Source organism: Vanacampus margaritifer, chromosome 4 (genome assembly GCF_051991255.1).
Source record: "Vanacampus margaritifer isolate UIUO_Vmar chromosome 4, RoL_Vmar_1.0, whole genome shotgun sequence".
NCBI lineage: Eukaryota > Metazoa > Chordata > Actinopteri > Syngnathiformes > Syngnathidae > Vanacampus > Vanacampus margaritifer.
In genome coordinates, this window is record NC_135435.1 from 6831217 (window position 1) to 6847157 (window position 15941).

The 15941-nt window shown below is 40.3% G+C and overlaps 1 protein-coding gene across 1 annotated transcript; it reads right to left on the reverse strand.

Moving 5' to 3' along the window:
• Positions 1–2592: 2592 nt before the first annotated feature.
• LOC144050968 (V-type proton ATPase subunit d 1) lies at positions 2593–8266 on the reverse strand. Its single transcript, XM_077564677.1, has 8 exons — positions 8046–8266; positions 6520–6691; positions 6132–6310; positions 5954–6033; positions 5690–5767; positions 4501–4677; positions 4259–4336; positions 2593–3643 (listed from the first exon to the last, which is right to left on the reverse strand). The coding sequence occupies exons 1-8, from the start codon at positions 8170–8172 to the stop codon at positions 3482–3484; spliced, it is 1053 nt and encodes a 350-aa protein (XP_077420803.1). The 5' UTR covers positions 8173–8266; the 3' UTR covers positions 2593–3481.
• Positions 8267–15941: the final 7675 nt, after the last annotated feature.

A 15941-nucleotide genomic window follows, 5' to 3' on the forward strand; every position in this document is an offset into this window, starting at 1 on the left:
AAGCTTTCAATAGTTAACATGTCAGTGTTTTGTCATTCACTAGTTAACAAGTAAGTTAAAAAGTACAAGTTAACAAGTACATACATACATACATGTATGTATATAAGTATATATACATACATGTATGTATGTATGTGTATATGTATATATATATGTATGTATAAATATATATGTATATATATATATATATATATATATAACATATATATACTTATTTATACATACATATATATATATACATATATACATGTATGTATGTTTTTATATACAGTATATGTATATTTATATATATGTATATATATATATATATATATATATATATATATATATATATATATATACGACATATATCGACAATGACAGAACGGGCGTCGGAGCCGTTGGGCCCTTGAACTGGACCCCTGAGTAATCGTACACAAAACTGGGACTCAGCATACTAACGTCGATGCTCTATCACGGAGGCCGGTTCCCAGCGCCGAGTAGGTCAATGGGGATGTCCATGATCTAACAGGCGGTCCCGTGCACACGGGTACCCAAACGGGACCTGCCAATGCTCTCAGTTCTCTATGCACTGTGGAGTCGTCCTCCGCCGCCCCTGTAGTGGCCGATAAACTAAGCCAGAACTTGATTTACATTTGTCACACTGTCCCATGTCCAGGAACTCCAGCAGCAGGACTCTGACATTGCTCAGGTTTTGGCCCGGTTGGAGGAGGGCTGGAGACACCCCAGATGGCGGTTGAAGACAGCGAGCCAAAGCTTGAGGAAATATGGTGTGTTTCACCGGCTTGTTTCCATTGATGGCTTACTGTGCAGAATTGTGTGGCTGACTGATATACGACACCGGTAGTGGTCCCAGCTGCGTTGGTCTCCGAGGTTCTGTCTTAGCTGCATGGCACACCGCTGACGGCTCACCTGGCATATGAGTGGGTTGTGTCACGTGCCAGGAGTGTGTGTTATCGGCCCACTATGGAAAATGATATCAGGGACTGATGTGATCAGTGCTATGCATGCCAGAGGAGGAAATCCCCAGTTCCGCAATATCAGGCTCCAATGAGAACCTCGCAGAAGGAAAGGCCTTTCCAGCGTGTCACAGCCGACATACTGGAGTTGCCACTCACCTCCAAAGGCAACCGTTAAGTTCTGGTTGTCGAAGACTATTTCACTAAGTTTGTCAACTTGAAGGCCACCACGATTGTTGAATGTCTCTTCCAGAACTATATCTTGGAACATGGGGTGATGGAGACCCTGCACACTGATATAGGAAGACAATTTGAGTCTGATGTGGTGAAACATTTGTGCGTGAAGAAAACTCACACCACTCCCTATAACCCTATATCTGATGGGATGGTTGAGAGGTTCAATAGGACGCTGATTGATCAATTGGCCAAAACCATTCTGTCCTGTGAGGGGGAATGGGACTCTTTCCTGCTGCAAGTTGCCTTTGCCTACAATACTAGTGTACACTCTAGTACTGGATTTACACCTTTTTTCCTCACTCATGGTAGGGTTGAGGTGGTCTTGGGACTAGTTCTCTCCTCAGGCGTCTGGGGTCGGCTTTCGGCCAGGCGAAGGACAACAACATTGCGGCGAGCAAGAAACAAAAGGCCCTCTATGATGCTAAGTTGAGGCATGACCCTTACGAGGTCGTAGACCTTGTATGGCTGAATGACCCCACCGAGGGCCGCCGCAAGTTGGCCCCACATTAGAAAGGGCCTTACGTAGTGAGGCGGGGCATGGATAGGGATGATGAGGTAGGGGTTACTTACCAGATTGGTAGCCCGTTTGAGGGGGACTCACCTCTGCAGACCGCCCACTATGACTATGATCTCCCCTCTCCTGCCCTGCTCATGGCACCGCCAGACGATGTTGTTTCATCTGATGGCCTTGCTGGTGGATGTCTCACTGATAGGGACGGAGATGGTTCTTCTGCACAGTGTTTGGGTGAGTCTACCGCGCCAAAAATTGAGGCTTCTAGGCTATGGCGTTTCGGTAGGCCCTCACGACCTCCTGCCTGGCTGGGGCAATATGTATGGGGGTGATAATGCCGTCTATGCCTGTGTTCTACACCTTGAATGGGTTATGCATGCCAGTATGTTTTTGTTAATGTGTGTCAATTGAAAAGAAGAAAAAAATCAAACAGTAAAAATACCCCGTTGACTTAAATTGTATTGTATTTTGTGTTGGGTTTAACAATACACCCCAAAAATGAATTTGTTTTAAAAATGAAAAACGGTTTAATCTTGTGTTTCACTGTTTTGTAGTTATTTTCTTCCACCTTTTGGATGTTTCGGGTGTATTTGTTGTCTTGTTTGCAAATTTTCTCCTTCCTTCGATTAATCTTGCTTGTGTAAATGAGGACATTTCTTCCAATTAGGAGGGATGCATGTAAGTGTTAAAAGGAAGGTCGCGGGATGATGACGTGAGAGCGGGGCGATGGAGGAAGGAGAATAGTTTTGGGAGGAAAGTGTGTGAATAAACAGGGCAGTCAGCGGTCGCTCCCCATAGACAGTACAAGTTCTTGTGTATTTTTCCTCACGGAGAGTGAGGAATATTCAATATCAATTGCACGAGTCTTGAATCATACCCAGACAATATGCAATAGCCTTATTTATTTTCTGCCACATTTACAACACACTTCACAGGAAACATCAATGTTGTTAAGGTAATTTGTACAGCATGGAAAAACACAACAGTCCATCTTTTTTTTTTTTTTTTTTAAATAGCATCTTTTCATTATAGTATATCTCATACACTTACAAGTGTATCATTCTAGACTTCAAATATCACACAACAGGTCTGATGCAGAAACTCATGGTCTACTATGCATCTTTTATGGAACAATACTCAAGTTAGCCAACATAAAGGCAATGACTAACAATTTACTCTTTTTTTTACAATTTTTTTTTTTTTGGGGCACAAGACATTCTTATACAGGTCCAACTTTAGGTAACGTAATATTTTCTTCAGACATAGCTGAGTGTGTTACAGGGTACCTTCACTTGTTGGTGAGCATAGGGATGAAAATTATTTCATTGTTTTAAAAACAAGATTGATGAACTCAATTTACAACGTTTCAAATCTTAGTAACTTTTAAAGTCAACATTTGATTATTGGCTGCATGTGTAATGCTTCCAATATTGGTCTCTTACTAGAAACTATGTTAAGAGTTCCAGTCATGATTTTTTTTAGTCAGCCAACCAAAGATGCTTCCACAACCTGGCATCACAAAGAATACGCATAATACAGAGTTACGAATAATATACAATGCATTCAATGATTCTAACCAGTGCCTCACCAATGACGACTTGTGTAAAGGATCATTACATGGTTTTAGGACCAATTCACACCAACAACTAAAGACTGAGGGCAGCTGGGCGTGGTGGCATCAGATGCTTTAACACCAAGGTGGGTGGGAGTGGACAGACTGAGCCAAGAGATGGAATGACAATGGTCTGGACAAAAGCAACGTATGGGAGGGAGCTTAAAAGATAGGAATGTAGTTGTCAATTTTGGCACGGTGTCGCTGGGCAATGCATTCGGCAATCCACACAATGTTCCTGCACTCCTGCTCCTTCAGCTTGACGTAAGCGTAGAAAACACTGAAATGGAACTGGTTAAGGAAAGCCAATTTGTTCAGCTTCACCTGCAGGAGGAAAAGAAGAACAAGAAGAGACAATAGCAGTCAGTCAGGATGACTAGAAGAGTAGAGTTTGCCATTCATTTCTTGAAGTGCTGCTACTGCTTGGTGCTGCCCATGGTTTATGGCACCAATGTGAAAAAAACAATAAAAAACAAACCAACAAACAAAAACAACAACAAACACATGAAAAAAAGCTCAATAGAAATGTCACAATAAGTATGACAGGTTCCATGGGGAATTCTGCTGGACCATGTATCTTTAATGCCCGCTATATTAATAGTAACGACCAAAAGAATATACATTATCCGCTGAACTATTTAACGGATGCCAACAAGATCTAAGTCATGGCCGTGGAGCCTTTTTTTCTGCCAGATGCTGAAAAAGGTCTAATTTAGCCAAAAATTGTTACTTATTTAAATACTATCTTAGCCATGCCCAAGTCTTAACTGGACTGAACTACCATATATACTTACTTGATCACACAATGTCGGGGAAAAAAAGCGGGTTTAAAATTCTGGTATTTTTTTTTTCAGATAAGATATGCTCAATACAAAGTAAACGTGTAGCAAAGGATTTGTCGGCAAGTGGGTGATGTGCTTTTGCGCGTCTGTTCGTCACCTCATGCTCAAAGAAGCGATCCTCAAGTGTTTTGTCGCCTGGGTTGCTGCAAGCACCCTCAAAAAGCAACTTGTACTCCTGAAAAAGACGCACACAGGTTTAATTGCACATTTGGAAGCTAACAAGCTGAACACAAAGTAGAAAACAGAGTTGTTTGCTGACAAATGCATTTCACACAGACTAAATAACTACATTTGGCTGACCTCCTGTGAAAAAGAAGACCAAAAAGCATTAGAACTTACAGGATAGTAATCAGCCACAGCCTTGACTTGCTCATAGTCGTCAGCCCTGGCCAGCTGGGCAAGGCCTTCTGGGTAAAGCTTGCCACAGTGGGGAAAGAGTTTAGCACGGTCCTCCTTGGAAAGCTCTGTGCCAAATGAGTTGATGGTGATGATGAAGGCTCTTCTATCAGCCTCAAACTGCAGCAAAGACAGAAAGGTTAGAGCCGGCCTGCAGGCCAACAAAAACATTTAATACTTTGAGTAAATAAGTATATCAAATGAACATCGACCATGGTGTGTCTATCCAGAGGTTACGGAGGATTTCTACAAAATGTTGCTGATACAAGAGTTGAGTGATTTAAAAAAAATAAATAAAAAAAAATCTTAGCGGATGCCAGCTTGAGCTGTGTGAGTGTACGTTAGTAAAACCTCACTTCCTGCACCATCAAATATGATGCTAACTAACCGGGATTTTAGCTCAGCGAGCACATGTTCTGGTGACTGCATAACTAAAACTGTTGTAAAACCTCAGACAAGGCCATTTACAACTCCCATTGTATTGTATGATAATTGTATAACTTGTATTTAATGATTTCAGAATGCTTATAATGTCATCTGTTCAACTTTTATTATGTAGCACTGGAAATCTTACTGGCATTAATTAAACTTGCAAGTTTCTCAAGGGTCCGAGTCTGTTTCTGCCTTTCTTATGTTGAAGTTGAAATGGGCCAAGATTTTTGTTGAACACATATTCCTAGCCCGGCTTTGCTACACCCATATTTACCTGTATGCTAATTGTTTGAGAAAGTGTACAAGAGCTGTACATTTTGTATGTTTTTTTTCTTTGACAAATGACCTTGACCTTTGACCCTTGACCCTTAGTAGTGAGTTATTGGTCACTGGGGGGATTGGATTTATTAGCAATTAGTTTCGCTTGTTCAGAATCATAAAAATATACAAATAAATTATATTTCTATCACATTTAGATGCCAATTTCGGATTTCATGCAAAGAAATGGTTAATGACACCAAGCTGACCGCGGGTCAAACTGAGAATGCCTCCACATTGAGTCAAAGCTCATATCATCAAAGCAAACCCTGAAAGTTTCATGCAAATTCATATGCTAATCAGAGCTTATCAGCCCCATTAAGAGGATTTATAGGCACAACCTGCAAAATGTAACATTTTATTTTTCATTTAAGCCACTTACCTCCAAGATGGGACACATGGTATCGGCTGTAGTTCCTCCCAGGTTGGAACAGAACTTATAGAATGCTTCGAGATAAGCCTAAGAAAATTAATACACAGAAAACAAATAAAATGATTGTCAGTGGTAAAACCCTGTAAATTCAACAGTACTGAAACACAGTATTGAAAATAGTGTCTCTAATGCCAAATATTAGTTTTAACCACATATCAGAAGTGAAGTAATAAAACTTAAAAACATGTGTTTGACCACCATTAAATGTTTTACCTTGTAAAGTGTGTTACGGATGATTTCAATGTTCATTTCATCCAAGTCCTGCTCAGATATACAATCCTGGAAAAATGCAGCTGAAAGCAAAGCAGGGCAGAAAGTTAATTGTTTCTCATATACTGTATTTCCATAAGACAATTTTGTGTCCATTGACTAAGGACAAGAGGGCGGTTACCAAGGGGCGTGTCCACCAAAATGGCATTGTACAGCTCAGCTGGCGTCTGAGCGATATTGACCGCCTCCATCTGCTCGAAGCTGCCCAGCGGGTGACACTTGGGCACCAGTTCAGAGATGGCCCGCTGGTGAAGGGTTCCCGTGATGAGCAGGATGACGTTATCAATCATGTAACTGTACCTGCGGGCACCACCAGAGAGACAAGAGGTATTAGTAATGTTTTTCTACACTCAAAAGACCAGCAAAGTTACAATCAGGCTAACAACTTTTTATAATGATGGTCCGGCATTCATTGGTTTCACACAGATCAAGGTACAATAGTTGTGTACTGGACCTCAATAGATTGTGAAAATGATCAAAATCTTCCAATACAATTTTGACTTCCTCACGTTATGAAATCCATGAAGCTGGCCAGAGGCTCATATGACTGGTTCCTCATGTGGCGAAACTCCACAACCATTTTCTCCTTCAACTTGTCATCAATGACAGACACAGTGAGAGGTGAAGCCTCGTTTGCCAAGAAGCTGCCATAGTCTGTGCTCTGCAAGTGAAGTTTCAGGTCTGCAAGGGAGGGAGAAAAAAGATGGACTGAGCTAAAAAACAACAACAACAAAAAAACAAGACTAAACGGCTGCCATGACAAGAGTTTACTCGACGACAAGCAGCTTATAAAAAGGACAACCATCAGTCAATGCTACATAACGGACGTTGACATTAATAATTTAAGTATAATTGCGGCTGGAATGTGTCAGTTGTGTGGGTTACATTAAAAAAAAAGTTATATTTAAAAACAAAAAAACAGGAGAGAAAAAAAAACCTTTCCCTGTGAACAAAATTAGACGCAATAAAAACGAGGTAGTAGCACAAATGTAGTTTCAAGGGTCCTAAGTCTTGTCATTTATCCACAATCAAAATATTTTTTACTAACATGACGTCATCATTGTACAGTAAGTCTGTTGCAACGAAATTCGACTGGGACATCTTAAGCAACAAATATACCAATAAATACATCAGAGAATCACTATACAAAGTTAAAAAGATTATGCCGCGTGATTTATTTATTTTTTGGGGAATACTCAATTTAGAAATATTAGTTGTTGAGTAAAGCATGGCTTGTTCCTTTTATGTTCTTCATTACAAATAAAGTTAGAGAACTACATTTAAAAATATTGCACAATATTTACCCAACAAATATGCATGTTTCACGTTTTGTAAGTATTGATGACTAATGTTCTTTTTGTTTTTTTGATAGGATATTGAAAAGTATTTTATGTGTGAATCAAAACACAAGATTATTTTGGATAGTAAAAACACTACCCTTTTTTAATCTAAGAACAAAAAATTGTCAACTTTGGTTAATTTGTATGTTTTATTGGGAAACTATTATATCCATATATGTAAATTTCTAAACTTGAAACCTTTATTTAAATTATTTTTGATTGAAATTAACAATTATTTTAAGTCTCTTAAGTTTGTAGCAAACAAGAAATGTTATTTGATCATTATTATCCATGCAGATAAAAAAAAAAACTCTTGGAATTAATGTTATTAGATGTACCTGAATGTTATTGTTTGTTTGTTTTCCTCCCTGTTTATAATTTGTATTTTATGTAAATTGGATTGACTGGTATTTTTATTATTGTTCTATGTTCAATAAATGTTGGTTGTTGTATTTTCTTTTTTTATGGAAAATCGGCCGGTAGCACTGTAGTTAGCATTTTACAAATGACAAATACCAAACAAGCAGAGCAATTAGATTGTTAGTCTCGAAATAAATAACGGTTTCTAACTCTTAAAGTCAGCTAGGTCAATTCATTATTATTGCTAACTAAACCGGCAAGTGTATCCAAAATGACAGCTAGCATTCGTGTAGTTAGCTTGCAGAGCTAGCTAACAGCTATCACATTAAACTCACCTTCGAGGGTCTCACATTGTACAAGGTTTAAATAATCAGCCTGGGACAATATTCCAGCTTTAAATCCCCTGACTAGGCCCTCGAGGTAGCCGTTATCGACGTTAAAATAAAGCTCGGAGAAAGGCATCTTGTCTGATTGTTAGATCTCTCTCCCTCTGCCGCAGTAACGTCCGACTGGTTGCTAAGCATTAGCATTAGCATCAGCTGACCGAACCATGTGACTGTCACCTGATCAGTCATCACTTTTCTTCTTCCCTCCCCTCTCTTCCCTTTCGTTTAAAGAAATGTACTCAAGATGACGCCAAATCTTTATTTTTATATCGTGACAGTTGAGCAATATAGTATTATATAACAATACAACCATTTGAAATGCCTGGAAAAAGAAAAAAAATACAGGTGAACAAAACAGAAATTGAACGGGTAGACTAAAACAAACGACAAAAGTTGAAAACAGAAGTATTCTAAGTGCCAGGAAGCAATATCTTAAAACAGCAGTTGCAGACATCAGCAACATCTCCCAGAGCTCAGGAATCAAACACATAAAAGTAAAGGAGCTACGCACGCACGCACGCACACATTTTTTATGTAGGTAATTTAATTAATTACACATTTATTTAATTATTGGTTTATTTAATTCCATATTTAATTAATAAATGACATGTAAAACAAAATTATGACACATTTATTTAACTATTTAATGATGTATTCATTTATTTAATTTTGGCACTTTTGGTCCTCCATAGTTTTGGTCCTCCATATAACTGCAGCCTCTGTGTCATGCTCATGCACGGTGACTGTGCTAGTACGTCCATATATTTGGCACTGCTAACATAATTCAATAACATTCTCTCGACACGCTGAATGGAAATTTAAGATGCCAGAAAATTTTACTGCTCGCAAAAACATAAAAGCAATGCCAGGTGCACTGTCACTTTGAAGGTGGAAGTCAAGCAGCTGGCACCTGCTTGACCGGAAATTTTACAGGATCTTCAGACGAAGAGCGTATATTCCAAATCTTAATTACAGGTGGCAGTGACTCGGTCCATAAACATAACAGGATCAAGTTTATGTTGTTAGGTAACTGTGGGATTGAGTGAGTTGCTTGAGATGGTGGTAACCAACCAGAGGTGGGCGCGTCACAAAATTTTGAGCGTCCGTCATTTGGCAATCGTTAACAGTCGGGACACACTTCCGTCATCGTCAATCCGTCATTCGTTGATTGCTCAGCAAAATGAGCAAACATCAATGTTTCCGTCATTCATCAATCCCTCAGCAAAATGGGACGTCCGTCATTGACGGATTGCCGAATTTATTAACGGATTGACAATTACATTGACGGGCCGTCAATGCTTAGTTCGTTAATCCTTCGAAGTTTCCCGTCAATCGTCAACAAATTGTCTGTCATTAACAGATTGAGGGACCTTCCGGCTTCCATCAATATAGACGGAAAACCAACCTCTGTAACCAACATTGAAATTTGGTCCCACACACAGAAGCACCTAAAGCAATGCAACAAGTTTGGTCCATATTGAAGTGTTTGTGAATGGCCCGTTCTCCCGCCAGTTCATCTTCTTGACATATTTACTTTAAACTTGTCCTGTTTAGGTGCTAGGTCATGCAGATTAGGGAGGGCATCTAATTACCTTTTAATGTCTGAAAAGCTGTTTTTGTGTGCAAAAAAGGGTACTTGATATACTCTGGTACATGCAGTTGGACCAAATGAGGTTTGAGAGGGGACAGACAGAAAGAACAGAGAGCACATGGCGAAACACATACAGTTGCACACAAAAGACAGCACAATAGCACTATACTGTAATTTAGGACGAGAGACTGTAGGACAGGACAGCATGGGACATAACAGGGCATGGCAGGTATAGTCAACCAGTCAGTACTACCAGTTTGTGGTGGTTATGGGCATGCAGTACCACTACACCTATAGAAACTGAGCGCAAGAAATACAGAGACCAGGTGTTACGAAAGTAAGAAGGGTTGCACAAGTTAGAGAGTGGCACCACACCAATTAACTCAATCCCAGAGGCTTGAATCAACACCGTCATGCATGCTAGTCAACAGAGGTGCCCTGAAGTTGCCGTGCAGGCACAATGAGGACAGGTAGACTCTGTCCTCACCCATCCAAGAAGGCGGACAAGGCAGGGTAGAATCGGGGTAGTGATCCAGATAGGGCTACTGGTCTGTGGTGGGAGTGGCTATACAGTAGCTAAACAAGTGTAGAAATTGAGAGCAAGTGAGAGGACAGACCAGGAAGTTAACAAAGATATAAGGTCTGTCACTTAAAATTAAGGAGTGGTGCCTTACGAAGCAACTATACTCCGCAGGTGTGTCAACAGAGACATGCCTATGAATCAACATAGTCACAGATGTATGTTCTTCAGCAGTGGTGTCCTGGAGTTTCTGTGCAGGCAAAATGAGGACAGGCAGACTCGGACCTGTCAATCACTCATGATGCACTCATGCGCATACGCTGTTTCAGATTACAAAATGCAGTTTAGATAACTACTACTCTCACAGATGCTGAATTTTAAATCAAAATATTACAGCCCACACTGAAATATACTATAGAATGTGCACTCAAAGAAAGAGAATATTAGATTTAACTAGACGTGCAATTTCTGGAGAAATTGCGTTTGAATGCTGAAAGCTGCATGTGAATATTTGAGTGCATGTGGAATGCTTTATTATAACAATAATGTCAGCTGTCATTGAATAAAATGAATGTTAAATAATTGGACAATGATTATTATATGAAGTTGTATTACAATGTGCTCCAAGTGGGATTTGAACCTTTCCATCCCTTTTTAATTCTATTTTTAATTCTCCAATGTCAGTTGAGGGCTCAGAGATGCAATCATAATAAGCTATATTGTATTTAAAATATGCAACTTTTAAAATTGTCTCTTAATGATGCATACCTTTCAAAACGTGTTGACAACGTCACAGTGTGGTGTAACTTGTTTGTATTCCCTTATTCTTAGATGTATCAGATTCACACAGTAACAATTGCATTTGTGAACCCATTTTACCAATGCGGATAAAACTATCATTCTAATTTTGAGGAAAATTTGATGTAAGAAGAAAAATATTTTCTTCATGTTTGAATTGAAGTTTTGTCCACAAATAACAAAAATATACTGTAATTAGGTAAAGTACTGTCGAACATCAGTTAACACGGACATCTATTAACACAGTATCAAGCCACAGCTTGTACTTTCAACTATTAAATGGATTTATTATGTTGTTTGTTGAATTATAATAAAATGTTGTTGTTGTTGTTGTTTTTTTATCTTTAATGGAAATGTAATTATAAAAAATCTGTGCAATGCAATGTATATTTGGCCATGCAACACTTACTAGAAGTATAACATTTGAAATATACTGTATTTAATTTAGCTTTACCTTTATGTTTGCACAGGACGTCGCTTCGCTTTGATGCCGCGAGGCCGCCATAATACCACTGCCAAGAAATGTATCTCGGCATATGATCCTATACATTTGATTTACAGTATAAAAATTGGCGAACATTTGAGACAGTACTTAGTAGAAACAGCATGATTTATATACTAAGAGCCTACAAACTGTGTATATATATGTCTTATCTGTACGTATACAGTACAGGCCATAAATTTGGACACTCTTTCTAATTCAATGCATTTATTTTATTCTTGTGACTGATTACTTTGGAGATGAGGGCATCAAAACTATGTATGAACTGATGTCAGGTTATGTATTTAACAAAAAAAAGATGAAAGAACTGAAAACATGTTTTAGATTACAGATTTTTCAAAATAGCCATCCTTTGCTCTGGTTACTTTTTTTGCATACTCTTGACATTCTTACCTCTGGGAACTCCTTAAAGACTGTTGGAAAACCCTTTCAGGTGACTACCTTTTGAAGCTCATCGGGAGAATGCCAAGAATGTGCAAAAAAGTAATCAGTGAAAAGGGTAGCTATTTATTTATGTATTTATTTTATTATTTTCAACTTTTTTTTGTTAGGTACATAACTCCAAATGTGTTTGTTAGTTGTCATAGTTGTAGTCATAGTTTTGATGCCTTCAGTGAGAGTCTACAATGTACAGTCATGAAAATAAAGCAAATGTATTGAATGAGAAGGTCTGCCAAAACTTTTGGCCTGTACTGTACGTATAGTTTATACAGTAATGTGGTCGCTAAATGGGAGTGATAAGATGGCCGCCGTCCAGCTTCCACCCTGTGGCTAACGTCTTTGATTGGCAATGGAAAGAAAGCATTTTGATTGGCTAATGACAATGGATGAGGAGGCAGTGGAACGAAATGGAAAGAAGGCAGTTTGATTGGCTGATGACAATGGAACGAAATGGAACCACACCACACAGGAATTCCAGAGGGACACGGTCAAACGCCTTCTCCAAACCCACAAAACAAATGTAGACTGGTTGGGCAAACTCCCCTGCACCCTCGAGGACCCTGCCGAGGGTGTAGAGCTGGTCCACTCTTCCACGACCGGGTCGAAAACCACCCTGCTCCTCCTGAAGCCGAGATTCGACTTCCCGACGGACCCTCCTCTCCAGTACCCCTGAATAGACCTTACCAGGGAGGCTGAGGAGTGTAATCCCTCTATAGTTGGAACACACCCTCCGGTCCCCCTTCTTAAAAAGTGGGAACACCACCTTGATCTGCCAATCCAGAGGCACTGTCCCCGATGTCCACGTGATGTTGTAGAAGCGTGTCAACCCTGACAGCCCCACAACATCAAGAGCCTTTTGGATCTACGGGCGGATCTCATCCACCGCCGTGGCCTTGCCAACGAGGAGCTTTCCAACCACCTAAGTGACTTCGACGTTTCTAGCTGACCCTCACAATACGTTTAGTTCTGCCAGGTCTGAGCGCCATCTTTCCACACCATCGGAGCCGACACCACCAGGTGGTGATCAGTTGACAGCTCCTCCCCTCTGTTCACCCGAGTATCAAAATCCAATGACATGACTACAAAGTTGATCATCGAACTGCGGCCTAGGGTGTCCTGGTGCCAAGTGCACATATGGACACCCCTATGTGTGAACGTGGTGTTCGTTATGAACAGTCTGTGACGAGAAGAAAGAAGTCCAATGACAGAACACCACTCTGGTTCAGATCGGAGGGGGCGTTCCTCCCAATCACGGCCCTCCAGTTCTCACTGTCATTGCCCATGTGATTGTTGAAGTCCCCCAGCAGAACGAGGGAGTCCACAGCAGAGTCCTCCAGAACACCCTCCAAGGACTCCAAAAAAGGTGGGTACTCCGAACTGCTGTTTGGTGCATATGCACAAACAACAGTCAGGACCCGTCCCCCCACCCGAAGGCAGAGGGACAGAGGGCTACCCTGTGATCTACCGGGTGAACCCCAATGTACAGGCCGGCGTCAAGCCGGGGGGCAATAAGTATGCCCGCATCTGCTCTGCGCCTCTCACCATGGGCAACTCCAGAGTGGAAGAGAGTCCAACCTGTCTCGAGAGGATTGTTACCAGAGCCCAAGCCAAGTGTGTAGAGGAGAGTGTGTAGAGGAGAGTCTGACTATATCTAGTAGAAATTTCTCTGCCTCACACACCAGCTCGGGCTCCATCCCCACCTTAGAGGTGATGGTCGGACCACCAAAGTTCCCGCCTTTGGCCGACACCCAGCTTCGCTACGCACGCGACCCCTTTGGCCCCTCCTACAGGTGGTGAGCCCATAGGAAGGGGGACCCACGTTGCCTTTTCGGGCTTTGCCCGGCCGGGCCCCATGGGTGAAGGCCCGGCCACCAGATGCTCGCCTTCATGCCCCGCCCCCAGGCCTGGCTCCAAAAGGGCCCCCCGGTGTTTTTACTCATCATAAGGGCTCTGTTTGAGCTATTCTTTGTCTGGTCCCTCACATAGGACCTGTTTGCCATGGGTGACCCTGCCAGGGGCATAAAGCCCCAAACAACATAGCTCCTAGGATCATTGGGACACGCAAACCCCTCCGCTACAATAAGTTGATGATTCACAGAGGATGTTAAATAATTAGACAATGATTATTATTGGAAATTGCACTTTGACTAAAGTCTGGTCCACCGAGGATTTGAAACACATTGTGTCTCCGTATCTATATATATATATGACTTGGTGTCTCTGTCTGCGTCTGTCTCTGTGGCTGACTGGAAAATTGCCATATGTACACAAACAGGGAAAAAAAGAGGTGTGCCAAACTGACCTAAAGTGCTTTATGTGTTTGTCTGCTTCTGTGCCAGTCTGACACTTTATCCATTTGTGCCAAATGGCAATAAAATGTACAACGAAAATTGACAAAAAAATCTGCGGAACACTCCAAACCATGTGTTCAGTTCAGTAATGGTGGCCCCTCTCCTCTCACCGAGTGTTAGTGCGCAGTGCACATGCGTCAGGTGGATGAAAAACATTGGGAGATGAAATACAGCGCTATTATTTTTACTACTAAAAGTGGATTTATATTTATATTTTCAACATAAATACAATACACAAGAAATACTACCTCAATTTTCCATTTCTTTGCCTGTGCAATGCTGATAAGCAACAAGCATAATCAGAAAAAAGGAATACACAGAACAATATGTAGCCACACTGCATTCCTGTTAAATGGAGAACTGTATGTTCTGAAACACTGTCTCAGGAGGTAATTTCAAATTCCAATTATGAGTCAACACTTTAACTGACAGCTTCTAAAGCTTCCCACACTGATTCATGAATCCATCTATCATTCTTATCGTTCTTTCCATTTTCATTTGAAAATTTAAAAAAATCTGAAAATTATAAAAGTGACTGTTGTTATTATTTTAAAAATTTTAATACAAAAAAATTAAAACGACGCATGATAAAAATGTGTGTGTGTGTGTGTGTGGGGGGGGGGGGGGGGGGGTAATAATTGAATTTTATTCTAATATTTAAGTGCTTGTGTTTTTGTGACCTGCAATTTTGGTAAGAGACATTGATAAAGCTGCATTAACTTGTTAGCTGCCACAGTCAGTCAGGATAATAACCACACTTCATCAAATTATCCATCAGACATTATATTAAGGATAAATGTGTTTAAAACATTATTGTATTTAGGTTCACGACACGTTATGTCTGATACCGAAGACATGCTTTTTTCACCACTGTTGGTCTGTCCGTTCCTTATTTTCAACTCATTTTTAAATTTTTGATTGGCTTGTTTGCCCATAAAAATTCAGTTTTATCTGTTTATCTTTTGATTGAGGCTAATAGAATAAATGAACCAACTAACCAACAAAACAACCAATTTATGTCCAGCAAATGTATGGATTACATTTGCATGGGGTCCCTTTCCCACACAGGCCACAGTTTTTGCTATTAGTAGAAGAACAAGCAGTAGTACAGTCATGGTAAATGAACAGTATATTTAAAATGCTTTTGACCTTTTACTAAGTTGATGCAAAGTTGATGCTAGTCATTTGTGATATCGCCTTGGACGTTTGGTAGAAAACGTATGAATAATGGCAATGGTTCATGGTTAGGCATGATGAGGATGGTGTGTGTGCAAAAATTGTTAGTAGGTAGAAATGAAAGCAAAAATCTAATAAGCAATAAGTAACAAAGCATGGTTTTCAGCACAGAATAAGGACTAAGAGCAGAAGCGTCATCACAATAAGCAGCTGCTGCAAAACGTTCGCATCCCCAATTTTCACCATCTGTAGCCATTACACCTTGAAAATGAGTACTGGCTAGTCGAAACGTTGGATATCTTTCAATATATATTGCTATATAGTGATGTTCTTCGAATTAATTTTTTTTTTGGGGGGGGCTTGTTCAACTCCTTTTCACCTTTTCTTCGATAGTCATTGAACATTCCAACTTAATGAAATGTCCGATTATGGGAGTATAGTTGGGGAAATCTATCAACGTTAGCGT

Coding starts and splice junctions, on each gene's coding strand:
- LOC144050968 (XM_077564677.1), bottom strand. CDS start 8,172: ATGCCTTTCTCCGAGCTTTATTTTAACGTCGATAACGGCTACCTCGAG. Junction 4,678..5,689: donor CCATGTGTCCCATCTTGGAG/GTAAGTGGCTTA, acceptor TCTTTGCTGCAG/TTTGAGGCTGATAGAAGAGC. Junction 4,337..4,500: donor CTGTGGCTGATTACTATCCT/GTAAGTTCTAAT, acceptor CGTCTTTTTCAG/GAGTACAAGTTGCTTTTTGA.